The following is a 22811-nucleotide window of genomic DNA, read 5'->3' on the forward strand; positions in this document are numbered from 1 at the left end:
TTGAGTGACAAAAGTAAGTTCTGCTTCTTAGGCTTGTAATATAGTGCGCGCACGTGAATGATAATTGCAGGGTGTGAGCCTGAAGTTGCTATACAAAGACCGCGCGGAGCAATCACAGTACCTTAAGGCAATGATCGCAGCCATGGACCACGCGAGGAATCAGTTACATTTGCCCCCCCTCGCGTCTAGCCTGGCCAGAAAAATATCCCGCTAAACGTGGGTGGTAACGTGGTTTCTTTGGATACAACATTCAGTATAAAATTACCTGTATGCTGATGGTATATAGCAGCACGCGCAATCTTTCTTGCTCGCGCCCCCCCCCCCTCCTGCTTCCCTCCCTGCTCGCGCCCCCCCCTCCCCTACTTCCTCTCTGGCATCAAATGACGATGTGGGGTCACGTGACGTCACGTTGCCATGCCAACGTGACGTCACATAACCCACAGCGTCATTTGCCGCGGCATTGCTATGGCGATGCGTCGCCGAAGAGAAGGTAAGTTAGTTGCAAAGGCCTCGCAATCCCCCGGCATTCATTTAAATGCCTTGGAAGAAGAGAACGGGACCCCTGCTACCACCCGCAGCCCCCCTGAATAATTTTGCGCCCCCCCCCCCCCCGGGAGCGCGCCCCCCAGTTTGCGCACCGGTGGACTATATAGAACACATATTTATGAATTACAAAACATACATTAAACTTGTCTTGAGTGACAAAGTTATGCTTCTTAGGCTTGTAATATAGTGAACGCACATGCGGTACCGTGCGCACGTCAATGATAATTGCAGGGTGTGATCCTGTAGTTGCTATACTTGAGACGCGCGTGTGCATGGCCGTGAACGTTGATGCGGCAGATCTGTGAAAATACAATACATTTTTATTTTCGTGCTGCGAGCCAATCACAATGCGGCCTAGCGCTGTGACATCAGAACCACGCCCCCTAGCCGCACACGTCCCCACTTGCGCTATAGCAACTAAATGCGCACGCCACGTGCACGTGCAACACAGGGCTCACACCAAGCGCATACTATATAACAAGCCTTAGGCTGAGTCCATAGAAGGACTCAATGAGTCTCAATGAGGATGTCTTGAGAGGGGGCTTCCGAGAGCATCCGCAGGCGTGCTGAGGCGCAGGGATTTTCAGCGGACATCAGAAATTGTATCTGAGCGCGCTGACGGCTGAAACACCCAATCGGAGCGAAGCAGCTTCATGACGTTGACGTCGGCGTTTCGCGGGCTATTGGCCCCATGACTTCAGTGCTCCGCCTCCTGATCGTGCATGCTAGAGGAGTACTGTCGGTGCTTCTATGGACGCCCGACAGCGCGGAGCACTCACAATGCTATAAAGGTAACGATCGCAGTCATGGACCACTCCCGCTAAACGCGGGTGGTGTTACGCGCGCTCGGTCTTTGGGAGCACGGACGCAGCCTAAATTTGTTAGTGGCTTTTTGGTCTGTCAAGGTATAATTATCGCGAGAGTTCCCGGCCCGGATTAAAATCTCAGACTAGTCCTATTTTGTTATTTATGTTTATTGTTATCCGATACGTCTATATCTATGCCAGCAATATTCGCCTTTCTCTGCAGTTGCCACTGGAAAACATATAGGTGTGTTTCTTTGGATATATATATTACCATTTCAAAAATTTTCAGTTGGCTCGTTGGTCTAGGGGTATGATTCTCGCTTTGGGTGCGAGAGGTCCCGGGTTCAAATCCCGGACGAGCCCTACTTTTACTTTTTGTAACTCAACTAATTTTAATTGATATATGAACTTTTTTTCCATGATTTCAATATAAAATGATCAATCTGTTTGTTTTAATTGTATCTATGTTTATAGTTACCCTATACGTTTTTACCAATGTCATAGCAATATTCCCCTCTCTCTGGAAGTCCTAGACTTGAGTGGGGTCTCACTGAAAAAAATCAGCACTGTTAAAATACCATGTACTGGTCCTAGACCCCAAATCTCACTAATTTGACCTGTGTGACTGTTTATTGATTTTGGGATCAGGGATCACGTTTTTACCTATGTCATAGCAATATTCGCATTTCTCTGGACTTGCTACTGTATTTAGCACAATACTGATCAAGCTATGTTGTGTCATGTGGTCTATCAGGATGCATATGGTATTTATCAAAAAGCCTCCAGCTGGCTGGCTCAGGCAGCGGTATGATTCTGTATGGTATATATATGCCATACAATAGGTAGGAGGTACTACTCCCTGGCTGTTGAAAGCATTGTTCTGTAATTCATTTTAAGTACATCTGGCAGCAAGCGTAATTTTTATTACTGACTTGAATTGAGTAAGAAATCATGTTTTCTTAATAAACCAGCACCTAAAGGATACGAGGTAATGTAGTATTTTCTCGTATTATGATACTGTCAATTATAACCATAACTGCACACTAGATTCTTTGTTGTGAACAATATCTATAATGGTAACAAACACTTTTACTATGTGGCTCGTTGGTCTAGGGGTATGATTCTCGCTTTGGGTGCGAGAGGTCCCGGGTTCAAATCCCGGACGAGCCCTATTTTTGTTTTTTCTCGATATGCTGAAGTTTTTTTAGAAATATAAAAACTGTGCTGTTTATTTGCAAATGTTTGTGCCTATTAATAAAAGAGACTCTAGAAGTGTAAAAATGCAGAAACAGAAAGTGACTACATTAGGTCAGTGTTTTCCAAACTATGACTTCCATTTTCTTTTTTATTTAAATGTCCTACATTATTACTGTATAAATTCGTTTTTTCAAACACTATACACTATCATTTCATCAGACTGCAATATTGATCCATTTAAACGTGTACATAGACACACTCTATATGTCCATACAAAAAAACAACCCTTCTGTCCTAATGGGACCTTTGTCAGGGCGACGAAAATGTATTTTCACGCATTCACAGGCCAAAACATTGCAATTATTCTACATGCAAAGGTGTACCTAGTGCAGCGGTGCGCAAAGTGGGGGGCACCCCCCGCTGAGACTACATTTACATTAATGTCGGGGGAGCTGCAGGGTCTCTGTAAACTTCTCCTTACCTTGTTTCAGACGCTCCTGGTCACGCGTCGCCATGGCAACGCGGCGGGGTCATGTGACGTTGCATTGCCGTGGCAACGTGACGTCATGACGCCCGGACGTCTGAATCAAGGTAAGCAGGGAGGGCGCGAGGAGAGGGGGGCAGACGGCAGGGGGGCGCAGGGGAAAAAGTTTGCGCTCCCCTGATTCGTAGTGCATAGTAAGGTATGTTCCTCTGTCTCTGTACATGAAGGAGTTAGAGGTATGTGCCCATAATACTGTCTCTGTTATACCTAGTGCATAGTAAGGTATGTTTCTCTGTCTCAGTACATAGAGGTATGTGCCCATAATACTGTCTCTGTTATACCTAGTGCATAGTAAGGTATGTTTCTCTGTCTCTGTACATGAAGGAGTTAGAGGTATGTGCCCATAATACTGTCTCTGTTATACCTAGTGCATAGTAAGGTATGTTTCTCTGTCTCTGTACATGAAGGAGTTAGAGGTATGTGCCCATAATACTGTCTCTGTTATACCTAGTGCATAGTAAGGTATGTTTCTCTGTCTCAGTACATAGAGGTATGTGCCCATAATACTATCTCTGTTATACCTAGTGCATAGTAAGGTATGTTTCTCTGTCTCAGTACATCCGGACGTTCCTCCTTCTCCTTCCGTGCACCCCAAAACTGGAACAACCTACCAGAGACTCTCATATCCACCACCAGCTTAAGTTCTTTCAAATCTAAGGCTGTCTCACACTTTAATCTGGTCTGTAACTGTTTCATACGCTCATAATATATATTTTCTTTAACTGTGCATGCAATGTCTTGTATATAAATGTATACCTTGTTCATTTATGTAACTGTATTTGTAACCATGTATTATTTGTTTTACTCTGTGCCCAGGACATACTTGAAAACGAGAGGTAACTCTCAATGTATTACTTCCTGGTAAAATATTTTATAAATAAATAAATAAATAAATAGAGGTATGTGCCCATAATACTTTCTCGATACCTAGTGTATAGTAAGGTTTGTTTCTCTGTCTCTATATATAGAGGTATGTGCCCATAATACTGTCTCTGTAGATATGCCCTTCCTGTGGGAGGATGAGGTGAGATAGATCTGCCACTAGTGTTGGTTAATATATCACCACTTCAGCATGAACAGTTCCTGCCCTGTGACCACGACATCTCTGAGTTGTTACTTCAAAGAATACGAGTACCTTTTTTAGCAGGAAACCACAATATAAGAAAAAACCCACATTAAACGTTCCGTATGGGCCCAGTATGACTGTGATGAATTATAAATAAAATTATACAAAGCTTAGGTAAAAGCTTTTGAGGGATATGAAATCTGCGCTGTCAAATCCTTTCTTTAGGATATTCTTTTATCGAGCAAAGTTTTGGGAAGACCAAATAAAGAATTGTGAATTTAGTTTTGGTCGTTTCTGTATCTCCAACACCCAACCGTGACGAGTTTGCTACATATGGCTGCGTCCCTGCTGGAGCTGAGCGTGCTGTGCAGTTGGCGCTTGCCGCTTTTACTTATTGCAGTCTTTATGTGGAAGTCTCTGCTCACGCGGTGCGCGCATGCTCACCCACGCTTGTAGCTTGAACAGACAAAAAAACCTGACTTTGAAGCGCAACGCCCCTCCCCCCCCCCCCCCCCCCATCCACGCTTGCAAAATAGGCAGGACACCCGGCGCTCATGCTTAGAGAGTTGGTGTCTCAAGCATGAGCGCGGTCAGAGCCAGGGGGGACGCAGCCTTAGGCTGAGTTGCCTGTGACGTCACCAACTCTCCAAGCACGAGCGCCGGGTGTCCTTGCTATTTCGCAAGCGCGTGCAGGAGAGTGTTGCAGGCAAGCTGAGCGCGGTTCAAAGTCAGATTTTTTTGTTTACACAAGCGCCAAGCGTGGATGAGTGTCCGAGCCCATGCACGAGGGCACACGCACCGCGTGAGCGGGGACATAAAATTTGAAATAGCCATAAGCAACCTCACCAAGCACCGCGCGCTCAGCGGCACAGGGGACTCAGCCTTAGAAGGGTTACTTAATGTACATAGCCTAGCACCAGCGAGCACTAAGCTCCTAAATTCTCTAAAAACTCAATTACTGCCCCAAGGTAGTATTTATTAAAGTCTCCCAAACTACTGCAATGGTTTATCAAAGAAAATTAATTCCATTGAAAACAATTCGATTTTTTTGCCTTTTATAAATCTTTAATAGACAGGTAAAACCCCTATAGTGCCTGTTTGTTAGGGTGAATGGTACCTTTAACACTTAATGTTTCTTAGATTGTAAGCTCTTCGGGGCAGGGATTTTCTATCCTATTGTCTGATTTTGCTGCGCTTATTGTATTATTATAATTTCCTGTACTGTATTCTTGGTGAAGCGCTGAGTACACTTTTGGCGCTATATAAATAAAGATATATATACAGTACATACACTACTACTGTAGATTACACATTTGAGTGTTTCACACATACAATGAAAGCAGAGTATATTCCATAGCAATACCACATGGTTCAGTGTCTTTTGCTCAGACCACAAGTTCTGCTGCTGAGCGATAAACCACAAACACACTGAGAGTGGAGTCTTCTGGGAAACTCTGAGCCGCAGGCTGCCTTGCGCCCCCATATATATCACCTGCAACATCTCTGTCCTTTATTCTGTCGCCACTGCATTCAGCTAGCCATGAAGTCAGTCCTTCTCTTGGTTTGTATGATACAGCATGCTAAAACAGGTACGTGAGTTCACTCGTTCATCAGACCGATTTTTAGTATCATTGTCTTCCTAGACATGAGTGGAGCCTCACTGAAAAAAAATCAGCACTGTTCCATTAAAATACCATTTATTGGCCCTAGACCCCCAAATCTCACTAATTTGTCCGTGACGGGTTTAGGTTTTTGAGATCAGGGATCAGTAAGTGAGTGGATATATTTTATATTAAAATGCATCAGAAGCCTCCCAAATCTGTTTATGGATTATCTGCGCACTGTACCTACCACCCTCTTTTCCCTCAGTACCTCAGTTTGGGGAGAATCTTTTCCCCTAGTGGATTTTCAAATAACGACTGTCTTGTGTCACCCTGTCCCTGAGACAGATGGCATTGTGGGTGGACAGGAGGCTTGTCCCCATTCGAAACCCTACATGGCACTACTTAATATATCGGCTTCACCACCTCAAAAAGACACCAGAAGATGTGGCGGGATCCTGATTGACCCTCACTTTGTCCTGACAGCAGCTCACTGCAAAGACCAGTAAGTATGTTAGGGTTAAATGCCCTCAGGGTTTCCGCAGGAGGGAAAAGATTAGATGGTGACATAGGTCTGGACATTGGACAATGTTCACATGTTTTGGTTTAATTCATGTTAAATAGTTACATAGTTAAATAATAGATGAGGTTGAAATAAGATAATAAATTAGATGTGGTCACCAAGACATTTTAAATTTGGTGAAGGCCTCCCATCTTGTTGAACTGCACCGCATGCTAAAGCAAGATGCCACATTGTGTAAAAACAAACCGTGGACCCCACTTGTAATTGTATATATCAGGGTTTCCCAAACTTTTTTTTTCCGTGACCCGGTTATTTTTTGAACTTCTCCTTCGTGACCCACTAAAAATTTTATCGCCTATACTGGCCTACACACAGCCACTGATACACACACACACAGCCACTGATACACACACACACACAGCCACTGACAGACACGCAGCCACTGACACACACACTGATACATACACACAGCCTCTGATACACACACACGCAGCCACTGACACACACACGCAGCCACTGACACACACACACGCAGTCACTGACACACACACGCAGCCACTGACACACACACACGCAGCCACTGACACACACGCAGCCACACAGATACACACGCAGCCACACAGATACACACACACACACACACTCGCTCTCCCCTATACCCACACACACTCGCTCTCCCCTATACCCACACAGACACAAACAGTGAATTACAGGCAACGACGGATGTGAGTGACTGGAGAGGGGGCCAGGGGCACTTGGGTGGGAGGGAGGGGGCCAGGGGCACTTGGGAGGGAGGGAGGGGGCCAGGGGCACTTGGGTGGGAGGGAGGGAGGGGGCCAGGGGCACTTTGGGGGCCAGGGGCACTTGGGTGGGAGGGAGGGGGCCAGGGGCACTTGGGTGGGAGGGAGGGGGCATGGGGCACTTGGGTGGGAGGGAGGGGGCCAGGGGCACTTGGGTGGGAGGGAGGGGGCCAGGGGCACTTGGGTGGGAGGGAGGGGGCCAGGGGCACTTGGGTGGGAGGGAGGGAGGGGGACCAGGGGCACTTGGGTGGGAGGGAGGGAGGGGGCCAGGGGCACTTGGGTGGGAGGGAGACCAGGGGCACTTGGGTGGGAGGGAGGGAGGGGGACCAGGGGCACTTGGGTGGGAGGGAGGGAGGGGGACCAGGGGCACTTGGGTGGGAGGGAGGAAGGGGGACCAGGGGCACTTGGGTGGGAGGGAGGGGGACCAGGGGCACTTGGGTGGGAGGGTGGGAGGGGGACCAGGGGCACTTGGGTGGGAGGGGGACCAGGGGCACTTGGGTGGGAGGGTGGGAGGGGGACCAGGGGCACTTGGGTGGGAGGGTGGGAGGGGGACCAGGGGCACTTGGGTGGGAGGGGGACCAGGGGCACTTGGGTGGGTGGGAGGGGGACCAGGGGCACTTGGGTGGGTGGGAGGGGGACCAGGGGCACTTGGGTGGGTGGGTGGGAGGGGGACCAGGGGCACTTGGGTGGGAGGGTGGGAGGGGGACCAGGGGCACTTGGGTGGGTGGGAGGGGGACCAGGGGCACTTGGGTGGGTGGGTGGGAGGGGGACCAGGGGCACTTGGGTGGGTGGGAGGGGGCCCAGGGGCACTTGGGTGGGTGGGAGGGGGACCAGGGGCACTTGGGTGGGTGGGAGGGGGACCAGGGGCACTTGGGTGGGTGGGAGGGGGACCAGGGGCACTTGGGTGGGTGGGAGGGGGACCAGGGGCACTTGGGTGGGTGGGAGGGGGACCAGGGGCACTTGGGTGGGTGGGAGGGGGACCAGGGGCACTTGGGTGGGTGGGAGGGGGACCAGGGGCACTTGGGTGGGTGGGAGGGGGACCAGGGGCACTTGGGTGGGTGGGAGGGGGACCAGGGGCACTTGGGTGGGTGGGAGGGGGACCAGGGGCACTTGGGTGGGAGGCAGTGACTGGGTGGGGTGACTTACCTTGCCGCCGGACGCTTTCCCCTGCTGCCCCCGATATCCCCTGCTGCCCGGGACGGGAGGTGGGCTTGGGGGGACGGGAGGTGGGCTCGGGAGGGGGTGCCACGGGAGGTGTGCTCGGGAAGCTGGCTGCGGGGGGAAGCTGGCTGCGGGGGGAAGCTGGCTGCGGGGGGAAGCACGCCGCAGTAGGAGCTTGAACTTCCCCCTCCGTCCCACGTTGGGAGCGGGGGGGGAGGAAGGGAGCAGGCCCTGCTTGCCCTGCGCAAGTGCGCGGGACCGCAGGGGGAAATCGCCGGCATTTTTTTAAAATTGAGCAGGGGGGACGGGAGACACCGCGCGGCCAGCCTTGCTGCGACCCGGCAATTTTGGTGCCGTGGCCCGGTGCCGGGTCGCGACCCACCGTTTGGGAAACGCTGGTATATATGTATATATATATATATATATATATATATATATATATATATATATATATATATACTGTATATATACATATATATATATATATATGTATATATATATATATATATATATATATATATATATATATATATTTGTGTGTAAATAAGTTTTGGTGCTTATCCCATAAAGCAATAACAGACCATACGATACCGGTTGCAACACGACATCAAGGGACAGCACGCAGGTAAGTAAATTATACATTTTCTATATTTGATAGAAGACACAAAAACCGACGTTTCGGTCCCCCAGTGGGACCTTTCTCAAGGTGGTGCCTAATATATTTGTTTATCACAGGTAAATGAATGTTTGGTTTGCTCTATCTTTGTAAAGTATCTGTAAAGTTCTGCCTTTGACTTGGATGGCAGGTCATGCAGGATTGTGATGAGATAACCCACATCTGAAGTTTCTAAATCTCCCTCTTTGTGGTCTTGTTTTTTTTTTTAGGAAAATCACTGTGACTTTGGGAGCACACAACATTGGTGTGCGGGAAGATTCACAGCAGAAATTAGAAGTCTGTGAGCAGATTTCACACCCGTTGTATGATAACAAGAAGCACACCAATGATATCATGTTACTAAAGGTATTTCCAATTCTATAAAGCCTATTATTCATGTAGCAATTAATAGAACAATCAGTACACAAAGATGTAGAAGCAAACATTGGGAGAGGAATTCCTGCCCCCAAAACATATCATTGAATTATCCTATATATTTCCCTTGGATTCCAAGGGCAATTAAATGGCCAAGGTGATGACCAAAAGTAAGATGGGAGGATGAAAGCAGAAAATGCCCGGAAGCCCGCACCGCCGCCGCCGCAAAGCAAAATATAACTTTCGCTGACGGCGACGGGTGACGTCACCCGTCCCGTCGCCGGTCGCGGGCACTATAAGCGCGGCCTAAGACGTGAATGCGGTCACAAGTGATCTTTTTATTTGCTATTTGCAATACGGTGGAGGTTTCTTGTTGCCTTTTTCACCCACCATAACTTGAGAGAGAGAATAAATGTGACAGCTGGCACACAAAAGGTAAGCAGTAGGTGCATGTCCCATAATTAATGTATAAAACACAATACCGTTTTTGCATGAAATCAGGATACAGCACTCAGGTAATGTAGATATAAAGTATGTATTGATGGTAAAACAAGGCACAATATACCGACGTTTCGGTCCCTAAATGGGACCTTTCTCAAGGAGATAGATAGATAGATAGATAGATAGATAGATAGATAGATAGATAGATAGATAGATAGATAGATAGATACAGTAGATAGATGTGATACACAATATGATATCATCCCTTAAAGTTGGAGCAAAGGAGATTTCTCCAGCAACAAAAGAAAGGGTTATTTACAGTAAGGGCAGTTAAAATGTGGAATTCATTACCCATAGAGACTGTGATGGCAGATACAATGGATTTGTTCAAAAAAGGTTGGACATCTTTTTAGAAAGGAAAGGTATACAGGGATATACCAAATAAGTAAACATAGGGAGGATGTTGATCCAGTGACTAATCTGTTTGCCAATATTTGGAGTCAGGAAGGAATATATTTTGACCCTTATGAGATGATGATATTTCACTGGGGTTTTTTGTTTGCCTTCCTCTGGATCAATCTATCTTAATATATAAAATCCAAAGGTTGGTACTAGCAGTGGTGAATCTGATTGTTCCTCAGCCTCTGGCCAATCAGATTGGTGGCTCTGACTTCACCCAACTGCCACTGTCTTCCCCCTCGGCCACACACACACACTCTCTTCTCTCTCCTCTTTCTCCTCTCTCTCCGGCGCTCACTCACATTCCTTCCCCGGCGCTCACTCACCTCCCTCCCCGGTGCTCACTCACCTCCCTCCCCGGCACTCAGCTCCTTCCCTCCCTCCCCGGCGCTCAGCTCCCTCCCCGGTGGGGGGACAGGCAGTGGGCAGACAGCTGTGCTCCTTCCCTCCCTCCCCGGCGCTCAGCTCCTTCCCTCCGTCCCCGGCGCTCAGCTCCTTCCCTCCCTCCCCGGCGCTCAGCTCCTTCCCACCTTCCCTCCCTCCCTCTTCGGTGCTCAGCTCCTTCCCTCCATCCCTTCCCGGTGCTCAGTTCCTTCCCTCCCTCCCTCCACGGCGCTCAGCTCACCTCCCTCCCCGGCGGGGGGATAGTCAGTGGGCAGGCAGCCTAGAGCTGCCTCGTGGCGCTCACCTCTCTCCCCGGTGCACAGCTCACCTCCCTCCCTGGCGGGGGGACAGGCAGTGGGCAGGCAGCCTACAGCTGCCTCGCGGCACTCACCTCTCTGCCCGGCGCACAGCTCACGTCCCTCCCTGGCGGGGGGACAGACAGTGGGCAGGCAGCCTGCAGCTGCCTCGCGGCGCCAAGTGCCTAAGATGGTGGCGTCCGGAAGGACCCACTTCCTCCCTCGCGGTGCCGAGTGCCTAAGATGGCGGCGCCCGGAAGGAGAGGTGACATATCTGTGTGTGTGTGTGTGTGTGTGTGTGTGTGTGTGTGTGTGTGTGTGTGTGTGTGTGTGTGTGTGTGTGTGTGTGTGTGTGTGTGTGTGTGTGTGACACTGTGTGTGTGTGTGTGTGTGTGTGTGTGTGTGTGTGTGTGTGTGTCACTGTGTGTGTGTGTGTGTGTCACTGTGTGTGTGTGTGTGACACTGTGTGTGTGTGTGTGTGTGTGTGTGTGTGTGTCACTGTAGGGTGTGGACCAGAGCTGCGCATGGGGGGGGGGAGGGAGGAGCAAAGAGAGAGGGGGGAGCGGTGAAACATGTCCACTGTCCCCCCCCTCCTGTCCACAGTCACCCCTCCTGTCCACTGTCCCCCCCTCCTGTCTACTGCCCCCCCTCCTGTCCACTGCCCCCCCCTCCTGTCCACTGTCCCCCCACCCCCTCCTGTCCACTGTCAGATAGATAGATAGATAGATAGATAGATAGATAGATAGATAGATAGATAGATAGATAGATAGATAGATAGATAGATAGATAGATAGATAGATAGATAGATGGGATACACAATATGATATCATCCCTTAAAGTTGGATATCATCCCTTAAAGTTGGAGCAAAGGAGATTTCTCCAGCAACAAAAGAAAGGGTTATTTACAGTAAGGGCAGTTAAAATGTGGAATTCATTACCCATAGAGACTGTGATGGCAGATACAATGGATTTGTTCAAAAAAGGTTGGACATCTTTTTAGAAAGGAAAGGTATACAGGGATATACCAAATAAGTAAACATAGGGAGGATGTTGATCCAGTGACTAATCTGTTTGCCAATATTTGGAGTCAGGAAGGAATATATTTTGACCCTTATGAGATGATGATATTTCACTGGGGTTTTTTGTTTGCCTTCCTCTGGATCAATCTATCTTAATATATAAAATCCAAAGGTTGGTACTAGCAGTGGTGAATCTGATTGTTCCTCAGCCTCTGGCCAATCAGATTGGTGGCTCTGACTTCACCCAACTGCCACTGTCTTCCCCCTCGGCCACACACACACACTCTCTTCTCTCTCCTCTTTCTCCTCTCTCTCCGGCGCTCACTCACATTCCTTCCCCGGCGCTCACTCACCTCCCTCCCCGGTGCTCACTCACCTCCCTCCCCGGCACTCAGCTCCTTCCCTCCCTCCCCGGCGCTCAGCTCCCTCCCCGGTGGGGGGACAGGCAGTGGGCAGACAGCTGTGCTCCTTCCCTCCCTCCCCGGCGCTCAGCTCCTTCCCTCCGTCCCCGGCGCTCAGCTCCTTCCCTCCCTCCCCGGCGCTCAGCTCCTTCCCACCTTCCCTCCCTCCCTCTTCGGTGCTCAGCTCCTTCCCTCCATCCCTTCCCGGTGCTCAGTTCCTTCCCTCCCTCCCTCCACGGCGCTCAGCTCACCTCCCTCCCCGGCGGGGGGATAGTCAGTGGGCAGGCAGCCTAGAGCTGCCTCGTGGCGCTCACCTCTCTCCCCGGTGCACAGCTCACCTCCCTCCCTGGCGGGGGGACAGGCAGTGGGCAGGCAGCCTACAGCTGCCTCGCGGCACTCACCTCTCTGCCCGGCGCACAGCTCACGTCCCTCCCTGGCGGGGGGACAGACAGTGGGCAGGCAGCCTGCAGCTGCCTCGCGGCGCCAAGTGCCTAAGATGGTGGCGTCCGGAAGGACCCACTTCCTCCCTCGCGGCGCCGAGTGCCTAAGATGGCGGCGCCCGGAAGGAGAGGTGACATATCTGTGTGTGTGTGTGTGTGTGTGTGTGTGTGTGTGTGTGTGTGTGTGTGTGTGTGTGTGTGTGTGTGTGTGTGTGTGTGTGTGTGTGTGTGTGTGTGTGTGTGTGTGTGTGAGACACTGTGTGTGTGTGTGTGTGTGTGTGTGTCACTGTGTGTGTGTGTGTGTGTGTGTGTCACTGTGTGTGTGTGTGACACTGTGTGTGTGTGTGTGTGTGTGTCACTGTAGGGTGTGGACCAGAGCTGCGCATGGGGGGGGGAGGGAGGAGCAAAGAGAGAGGGGGGAGCGGTGAAACATGTCCACTGTCCCCCCCCTCCTGTCCACAGTCACCCCTCCTGTCCACTGTCCCCCCCTCCTGTCTACTGCCCCCCCTCCTGTCCACTGCCCCCCCCTCCTGTCCACTGTCCCCCCACCCCCTCCTGTCCACTGTCAGATAGATAGATAGATAGATAGATAGATAGATAGATAGATAGATAGATAGATAGATAGATAGATAGATAGATAGATAGATAGATAGATGGGATACACAATATGATATCATCCCTTAAAGTTGGAGCAAAGGAGATTTCTCCAGCAACAAAAGAAAGGGTTATTTACAGTAAGGGCAGTTAAAATGTGGAATTCATTAACCCATAGAGACTGTGATGGCAGATACAATGGATTTGTTCAAAAAAGGTTGGACATCTTTTTAGAAAGGAAAGGTATACAGGGATATACCAAATAAGTAAACATAGGGAGGATGTTGATCCAGTGACTAATCTGTTTGCCAATATTTGGAGTCAGGAAGGAATATATTTTGACCCTTATGAGATGATGATATTTCACTGGGGTTTTTTGTTTGCCTTCCTCTGGATCAATCTATCTTAATATATAAAATCCAAAGGTTGGTACTAGCAGTGGTGAATCTGATTGTTCCTCAGCCTCTGGCCAATCAGATTGGTGGCTCTGACTTCACCCAACTGCCACTGTCTTCCCCCTCGGCCACACACACACACTCTCTTCTCTCTCCTCTTTCTCCTCTCTCTCCGGCGCTCACTCACATTCCTTCCCCGGCGCTCACTCACCTCCCTCCCCGGTGCTCACTCACCTCCCTCCCCGGCACTCAGCTCCTTCCCTCCCTCCCCGGCGCTCAGCTCCCTCCCCGGTGGGGGGACAGGCAGTGGGCAGACAGCTGTGCTCCTTCCCTCCCTCCCCGGCGCTCAGCTCCTTCCCTCCGTCCCCGGTTGATCCAGTGACTAAGGTGTGTGTGTGTGTGTGTGTGTGTGTGTGTGTGTGTGTGTGTGTGTGTGTGTGTGTGTGTGTGACACTGTGTGTGTGTGGGACACTGTGTGTGTGTGTCACTGTGTGTGTCACTGTGTGTGTGTGTGTGTGTGTGTGTGTGTGTGTGTGTGTGTGTGTGTGTGTGTGTGTGTGTGTGTGTGTGTGTGTGTGTGTGTGTGTGTGTGTGTGTGTGTGTGTGTGTGTGTGTGTGTGTGTGTGTGTGTGTGACACTGTGTGTGTGTGACACTGTGTGTGTGTGTGTGTTACTGTAGGGTGTGGACCAGAGCTGCGCATGGGGGGGGAGGGAGGAGCAAAGAGAGAGGGGGGAGCGGTGAAACATGTCCACTGTCCCCCCTCCTATCCACTGTCACCCCTCCTGTCCATTGTCCCCCCCTCCTGTCCACTGCCCCCCCTCCTGTCCACTGCCCCCCCTCCTGTCCACTGTCCCTCCACCCCCTCCTGTCCACTGTCCCCCCACCCCCTCCTGTCCACTGTCCCCCCACCCCCTCCTGTCCACTGTCCCCCTCCCATCCCTCCTGTCCACTGTCCCCCCCCACCCCTCCTGTCCACTGTCCCCCCCGCACCTCCTGTCCACTGTCCCACCCCACCCCTCCACTGTCCCCCCCACCCCTCCTGTCCACTGTCCCCCGTCCCCCCCCACCCATCCTCTCCACTGCCCCCCCTCCTGTCCACTGTCCCCCTCTGTCCACTGTCCCCCAACTCCTGTCCACTGCCCCCCCCTCCTGTCCACTGCCCCCCCTCCTGTCCACTGCCCCCCCTCCTGTCCACTGTCCCCCCACCCCCTCCTGTCCACTGTCCCCCCACCCCCTCCTGTCCACTGTCCCCCCCACCCCCTCCTGTCCACTGTCCCCCCCCCACCCCTCCTGTCCACTGTCCCCCCCACCCCTCCTGTCCACTGTCCCCCTCCCACCCCTCCTGTCCACTGTCCCCCCTGCCCCTCCTGTCCACTGTCGTCCCCCCCCCTCCTGTCCACTGTCCCCCCCTCCTGTCCACTGCCCCCCCCCTCCTGTCCACGGTCCCTCCCCCCCTCCGGTCCACTGTCCCCCCCTCCTGTCCACTGTCCCCCCCTCCTGTCCACTGCCCCCCCCCCTCATAGCAGGAAATTTAACTCACGGGCAACGCCGGGTCTCTCAGCTGGTAATATATAAAATCGAAAGGTTAGTGCTAGATGCAGTGAATCTGATTGGTCCTGAGCCTCTGGCCAATCAGATTGGTGGCTCTGACGTAACCCAACTGCCACTCTCTTCCCCCTCGGCCACACACAAACACACACATACACTCTCTGTCCTTTCCCCCCCCCCTCCCCCATCACACTCACTCTCACGTGCGCCGCCCTGCACGGCTCCCGGACGGAGGGGAAGCGCGGCGCGGCCCTCCTGCCCCAGCCGCAAACGCTCACTTCTCTCCTTCCCCGGCGCTCACTTCCCTCCCTCCCCGGCGCTCACTTCCCTCCCCGGCGGGGGGACAGGCAGTGGGCAAGCAGCCTCCGGAAGGACCCCCTTCCTCCTGCAGCTGCCTAGCGGCGCCGAGTGGGTAAGATGGCGGCGCCCGGAAGGACCCCCTTCCTCATGCAGCTGCCTCGCGGCGCCGAGTGGGTAAGATGGTGGCGCCCGGAAGGACCCCCTTCCTCCTGCAGCTGCCTCGCTGCGCCGAGTGGGTAAGATGGCGGCGCCCGGAAGGACCCGCTTCCTCCTGCAGCTGCCTCGAGGTGCCGAGTGGGTAAGATGGCGGCGCACAGCAGACAGGCGGAGGGTGGTATTCAGTCAGGAGAGAGGGGGGTGGTATTCAGTCAGGAGAGAGGGGGGTGGTATTCAGTCAGGAGAGAGGGGGGGGAGTCAGTCAGGAGAGGGGGGTGGTGTTCAGTCAGGAGGGAGGGGGGAGTCAGTCAGGAGAGGGGGGGAGTCAGTCAGGAGAGAGGGGGGCGGTCAGTCAGGAGAGAGGGGGGGGAGTCAGGAGAGGGGGAGAGAGAGTCAGGAGAGAGGGGGGAGAGAGGGAGTCAGGAGAGAGGTGGGAGAGGGAGTCAGGAGAGCGGGGGGAAGAGAGGGTCAGGAGAGAGGGGGGAGAGGGAGTCAGGAGAGGGGGGGAGAGAGGGAGTCAGGAGAGAGGTGGGAGAGGGAGTCAGGAGAGCGGGGGGAAGAGAGGGTCAGGAGAGAGGGGGGAGAGGGAGTCAGGAGAGGGGGGGAGAGAGGGAGTCAGGAGAGAGGGGGGAGAGAGTCAAGAGAGTGGGGGAGGAGGGAGTCAGGAGGGAGGGGGGGGAGGGAGTCAGGAGAGAGGGGGGGGGGAGTCAGGAGAGAAGGGGGGGAAGCCTGAACAGCTGTGAAGAGGGGGGAAGGGAGTTGAGAGGGAGGATGGGAGAGCCAGAACATTACATCACGGGCAACGCCGGGTATATCGCCAGAGAGGGAGGAGAGAGAGAAGAGAGTGTGTGTGTGGCCGAGGGGGAAGAGAGTGGCAGTTGGGTGACGTCAGAGCCACCAATCTGATTGGCCAGAGGCTGAGGACCAATCAGATTCACCGCTGCTAGTACCAACCTTTGGATTTTATATATTAAGATATATATATTTATTTATTTATATATATATATATGATTCTTGATTTACTCGCCACTTATCACAGATTTATTTCAATTCATTCATTTCATCCTCATTATTTGACAAATTACCTCTTGTCATGTTATCACTCTCAAAACTTCCCATCGTACCACTCAAATGTTCCTGCCCAATCCCATTCATTACACACAGACCGATTTCTCTCTAAATATAGCGGTATCTAATGGCGGATCTTTATTGGGGAGCAGTATGTAGGCAGGTTGTCTATGGTAAAATCATATTTAAATAAATATTCAAGTAATACATCCATTTATATAGGACCTGTAACTACATGCAAAATGCTGACATGTCTACAAATGCTGCCATTGTTTTTCTTTGTCTCCCGGTTCTCTCGCATGCTCACACGGGGCAGCTTAAGAACAGAGCGCAGCAGAACCGATATATCCTGGCCATACCGGTTTTCCAAAGCGGGAGGAAGCTGAAGCCGGGAGATCTCTGTAACGTTGCTGGCTGGGGAAATGTTAACAGTTACAATAACAAACAAGCTACAAATCTGCAAGAAGTTGATCTGAAAGTGGTTTCACCAGATACGTGTAAAGAGAGTTTTCCCGAAATCAATACCACACAGTAAGAGCTTTGGAGGGGAGGCAGTTGTTATCTCGTTTAGCATTATGGGCACGCAGGGATGACACGAGGCACATTATATCTGTCCTTGGTCTTGTATGTATAGCCCTGGTAGGTTTGGGCTATTATTCTGTCCTCCTTCTGTGCAATAATCCCTGGTAAGGGCAGGTTTGCCAGGAGTTAAGATGTGTTTTCCCCACTCACTGCAGATCAGTGAGGCAGAGAAAGCAGTGCAGTCAGGCCTGTGTCCAATAAGGGACAGGGCGGGCTCTTGTTGTATCTGTCTTAATGATCTGCATTTCCTGTATTGAGTCAGTTGCTCCTACCCTGAGAGGAGCTGAGTCTTACCTAACCGAGCTGTCAGGGACCTGGCAGGCTTGAGGCCCTCCCCCTGGGAGAGGCTGGTAGACTGTTCCCATTACTCTGATAGGGGGTAGTGGAAGAGCTAGGCCTGCTTCCAGGGCCCTGACCGGGAGTGAAAGGCCAGGTCATCCTGAGGGAGAACTCCTGAGAAGTACTTGCTGTGACTGTGTATGCTGTACAGTGTGCTGCAGAGGAAATAAAGTGTTCCTGATTACAAAGAAGTGGTTGTGAGACTGGAATCTCTCATCCCTGAGTGGGACGTTCTATTCCAGGGATTCCACCCCATATCCTGGGGCCTGCAATAGATGGAGGCACTGTCACCGTGAGTAAGTACTGGGTATGTCCCCAGAAACCTGTCCTGACCTTCCCCATAATACCATCAAGCGGGAGACTCAGGAGTCCTGTAAGCCAGCAGGTGCGCCACACTATTATGCCTTGTAACCAGAGTAGCATTTCCCCTAGGAGACCCTATTTGCGATTGGGTGAGGGGAAAACCCGTTACAATTGGAGGCACTGCTGAGATAATCAGGACAGGCTTTCAGCAACGCAAAAGAGAAAGATTGAAAGTATGCTTCCAGAACAAGTGCTGCTGAAAGGGGAAGTCTAGGGTTAGTCAGGAGAACGAAAAAACCTCGCAAAGCATGCCCTAGACTGTCCTAAAAGGTGAATAGGTCTGGAGACAAGGCTATTGCTGTTCTAGTCAAACCTGAGGCGGGTAGTCAGGATGCCTAGGGGGTGGCCTGGTTAACGCAGTTAAGAGGGACCCCTGGATAGGATCCATGATACTGGCAGCCAAGAGGGGGAGACACAAGAGTACTGCACAGGGAAGAGCCCAGAGTACTACTACAGAGGCGACACGTTTTATTTAAATTGGGCTAGAGCCGCAAGCCGGGAGGTTTCCCGGCTTGTTAAACAAATCCCCTCGGCGTGCCGCACGTCACCGATGCGCGGTCACGCTTCATCGGGTCCGTGCGCGCCATGCGCTCATGCCCAGGGCTCCCCGAGGGAGCCCTGGTGTCCCGCGATGTGGGGGATGGCGGTGGGGGGTTCCGGGGGACCCGGCGGACCCGGAGAGGGGAGGGGGAAGCCCCGATCGGAGGACCGTTCCTCCGAGGCTTCGGCGCGCGCACGGGACACCCCGGCGCTCGCCCGGTTTCTGTCGCGGCCGAGACCAGGTAAAAGTTAGAATAAACTCGGCCGCGACAGTAGCCAGTAGTCAGACTATGAACTGCAGAGCACATGTATGGACTGTTATCGTGTGCAGTGTACTACAGAAAGAGTTTTGCCTAGCCTGGGATATGCCGAGTTTACCACTTGCCAGAGGCTACATGTATTGCAGTGTTCACAAGAGAGCGAGTTCCCTGCCAAACAGTGAGGGTTGCGCTACAGTGAAAATTGTGGGTTCACCTAAGATGGCGGCTGCTATATGCGATAGTGCACCGCGCGGTGTGAAGAAGCTAAAATGGCGTTTCCCGCCGAGTCTGGATGACGCACGTGCTGCGTGCAAAAAGACTGTGAGCAGGTTATTTGCAGAGATTTGGCCGAGTCTATTAACCTCTTTGTTACAGAAGGAACTAGCTCCTCTGGCAGCAAACGGATTAAAAATCAGTACTTACAAAATATTTGCTCGTTCTGATAGATCCCACAAATTTACATAGTTGCAGAAATAGAAAGGATCTGTCGGTGAGTCCTCTAATTTCAGGGAAAGCCTGACACAGAGACAAAATGGTCTGTGGAAACTCCCTTTCACCGCACGGTGAGATAGTGACAGAAAAAGATGGGATGTATCACCTATTTATCGCTTTCACTTTTTAGTCGGGTCCATGTTATAATGGACAAGAAGCTAAAAGTGACACACTGTGAGTACTCATTTGCATTTCATTACCCAGAATCGTTGGCTGCACTGGAAGCATTGCCTGCTAAGAGAATAATGGGGAAAGTCAGGGTTGCAGACATGTCTGGGAGATCTGAATGTGCTCAAAAGTGGTATTTGTATTTACTTTTTAGTAACACACAGACAGGAGTTAAGCTATTTGTTCTATTAAACCTATCACATGGTAACAGACTGTATCCCTCTGCTGCAGTGATAGACAGAAGAGACTTATGGTTCATCAAATCTTTTCCTCCCACTGGACAGTGGTGTATTGACAGAGGCAGAAGGACTTATTAGCTTCCAGCACTGCATCTCTCCATAAAGATAACTCCACTTATTTTCCTACCCACAGGGTGATTCAGGGGGACCTCTCTTCTGTGGGAAATATCTTGACGGGATTGTGTGGGGGGGAAGGATTTCGCTAAACCTCCCCGACTATTCACCAAAGTCTCCCCCCACATTCCGTGGATCAACAAGGTCCTGGGTAATCCTAAATGCAAGAAATAGGAGGCCTAGCGACTCAACGGAATAGGAGCGCATGAGATGGGTTCAGTCTGGGCAGCATTTAACATCGCAACGCTGGGGCATGGAGTTCAAGCCCTACGGAAAGACACGGAGAAATGAAAACAGGGAAAATATGACCCAGCAAGTCTGTCGCAGTGTGTTTTGTTTAATTTCTTTATTACTTTATTTTCCCTGTATCAGTTTGTTAATAAAGATTTTTGGGAAAAGGTGCTGAATCCATCATTTTAAAGCAGCAGTTCCTCCTGCTCACTATTTTAAAAAATAGAAAATATTACTCACCTGAAACCGACAAGCAACGAGCATGTTTGTCTGGGATTTCTCATACTAAATAGCAGTCTCACTTATCCAAATATAATCTCTCACTGAGTGTAATCCTAAATCATTGAAACTAATGCCGCTCTTATAGTAGCGGCAAAACAAATACATGAAGTCCGTCGTGGGTGTCCATAGTGGACACGACAGCAATCGCACTACGCAGCGACAGAGCGTCCAAAATCACAGTAGTCAAGGGATTTTGTGATTTACAGCGATAGCCGCACCCCGTGACTGGAAGCTAGCCAATCACAGAGCTTCTGACTTCCCCCTTGCTGATGTCACCGCCCCTTGCCGACAGCCAAATCGCACTACTAGAGTGCAACTTTCGCTATAGCGACGTGTGACGTCAGCGGTCGCGAGCACGTTGCCGTCGCTGCTACTATAAGCACGGCCTAAGGCTTTGTATAGTGTTAGGGATCTTACCTCATTATAATTCAGGTTCACTTTTTGGTGTATTTATCACTTGTGGTAGTAACCAGGATATGCCCTGTTTTGATGTCTGTATAATGTTCAGCACATATATTAGAAACCGGCACACTCCCAAAATCTCTTCATAGGAATTTATCTGGGCTCCATTTCCCAGCTCACGGTGCTGGATCCACTTAAAGTAGCAATCCTGCTTTACTTGTATCTAAAAAAAGAAATAGCTTTGAAGCAAGAGACAACGGTGGCTGGACTGCATCCATTTCAGCTCCAGGGACCCCGTGCGGCCTGAGATAGGAGGTGTGGTAGCGGCTGGGCTATGTGTGGGAAACAATGGTGACTTAAATGTCTCACGTCACTCTGCCTAATAGGAAGCCGTGATGTCATCACTTGCGGCTTCCTATTGTCCCATGTGACCAGGACCTTTAAACCTCCGGAGTTGCTACCGACATCCACTACAGATGTATCTTGGTGAGAAGGGGGTCCCCAGAGCTGAAATGAACGCGGTTCAGTCCGGAGACCACCTACTTCCCACCTGTTTAAAAAATAAATAAAAAACATGTTCTGCCCCTTTAATGCACCAGTTCAAGTGGGGGGTCGGAGGGGGTTAAAAACAAATTAGCGAACTGAGAGGTGAGATGGGGATGGGGGGGGGGGGGTAAAAACGTTGCTGTGGGGGGGGGGGGTTAAAAACTGAGCTGTGGGGAGGGGGGAGATTAAAAACGTAGCTGTGGGGAGTGGGATAAAAATGGGGCAGTGTGGGGGGGTTAATTCAGAGCTGTGGGGAGGGGTGGGGGAATAATGCTTGAACTGCCCCTTTAAGGCTGCGTGTACACTGCCACTGAGCACTCTCACTTAATTTAAAATCAATTTGTACAGCCGCGCTCACACGGTGCTCGTGAGAATGCACGTATGCTCCCCCATGGGGAGATAAACCAAATTGATTTTCGAGTGTCACATGACCCTTCAACAACCAATCAGTGCCAGTCAATGCTCGGCCATGATACACGCCCCTCAAGCATGAGCGCGCTCAGCGGCAGCGTGGCCGCAGCCTAAGGCTTGTAATATAGTATGCGCTGGTGCGCGCGCACGACGTTGCATGTGCACGTGGCGCACGCGTTATGTCTATAGGGCAAGCGGTGACACGCGCGGCTAGGAGGCGTGGCTATGTCACAGCATTAGGTCACACTGTGATTGGCTCACAGTCACGTGGCGCGGCAACAGTGGGATAATACACATTTCTTCTACTTCCTCAGATCTGCCGCGCCAATGCTCACGGCCGTGCGCACGCGTGTCTCAACTAGAGCAACGTCAGGCTCAAACAGGCAATTATCATTGACGCGAGCACGGTAGCGTACGCACGCGCACTATATTTTACAGGCTTAAAGCAATTTCCTGAAGCTTGCAGCTCATATTCAGTTTACAAATATCAGCGCAACTAGATCGGTGCCCAAAAGTACTGTACACAAAATGTGCTATTTCCCATCTTCACAGTGCAGAGAAGTGTGTGGGTTTCAGGTGTGGGCCTCCTGATAAAATATTGTGCTACTCTTTCTCTGTACTAATGTGAAATAACACAATGTGTGTACTTTCGGACACCTATCCTGTTATGCTGATACTTTATTGCAAACGACTATAAGGTCGACTGAGCGCGCTTGCCTCTTTAAATCTTTATCTTCACGTCCCTGCTCATGCTGCACGCTCGTACGCACTCCTTGGGGAGACAGTTCAATTTGACTTTCGAGCGCAGAGCAGGGTCACATGACCCTGCTCTGACCAATGGGGAGAGAGGCAGTATAGGCTGAGTGGAGCGAGGTGGAAGGGGGGGTAGCGGAGCGAGGTGGAAGGCAAGGGGGGGGAGAGGAGCAGGGAGAGGTGAGGGGTGCAGGGGGGAGAGAAGGGAAAGAGGAGGGAAGGGGGGAATGGAGATAGGTGAAAGGGGAGCGGAGAGGTGGAAGGGAGGGGGAGAGAGGAGCAGGGGGGAGGAGAAGGGTGCAAGGGGACAGAA

The 22811-nt window shown here is 51.3% G+C and overlaps 1 protein-coding gene and 2 non-coding genes across 3 annotated transcripts; all 3 read left to right on the top strand.

Moving 5' to 3' along the window:
• Positions 1 to 1643: 1643 nt before the first annotated feature.
• TRNAP-UGG (transfer RNA proline (anticodon UGG)) lies at positions 1644 to 1715 on the top strand. Its single transcript has one exon. It is a non-coding gene; the product is annotated as a tRNA-Pro (tRNA).
• A 735-nt stretch (positions 1716 to 2450) lies between these two features.
• On the top strand, positions 2451 to 2522 carry TRNAP-UGG (transfer RNA proline (anticodon UGG)). Its single transcript has one exon. It is a non-coding gene; the product is annotated as a tRNA-Pro (tRNA).
• Positions 2523 to 5435: 2913 nt separating this feature from the next.
• Positions 5436 to 20271, top strand: LOC142464665 (chymase-like). Its single transcript, XM_075568024.1, is given in 7 exon segments — positions 5436 to 5748; positions 6109 to 6265; positions 9130 to 9265; positions 17093 to 17307; positions 19483 to 19516; positions 19893 to 19941; positions 19944 to 20271. Coding segments are annotated over 7 exon segments (744 nt in total). The 5' UTR covers positions 5436 to 5699; the 3' UTR covers positions 20048 to 20271.
• The last annotated feature ends 2540 nt before the right edge of the window (positions 20272 to 22811 follow it).

This window comes from Ascaphus truei, chromosome 13 (assembly GCF_040206685.1).
Source record: "Ascaphus truei isolate aAscTru1 chromosome 13, aAscTru1.hap1, whole genome shotgun sequence".
Lineage (NCBI taxonomy): Eukaryota > Metazoa > Chordata > Amphibia > Anura > Ascaphidae > Ascaphus > Ascaphus truei.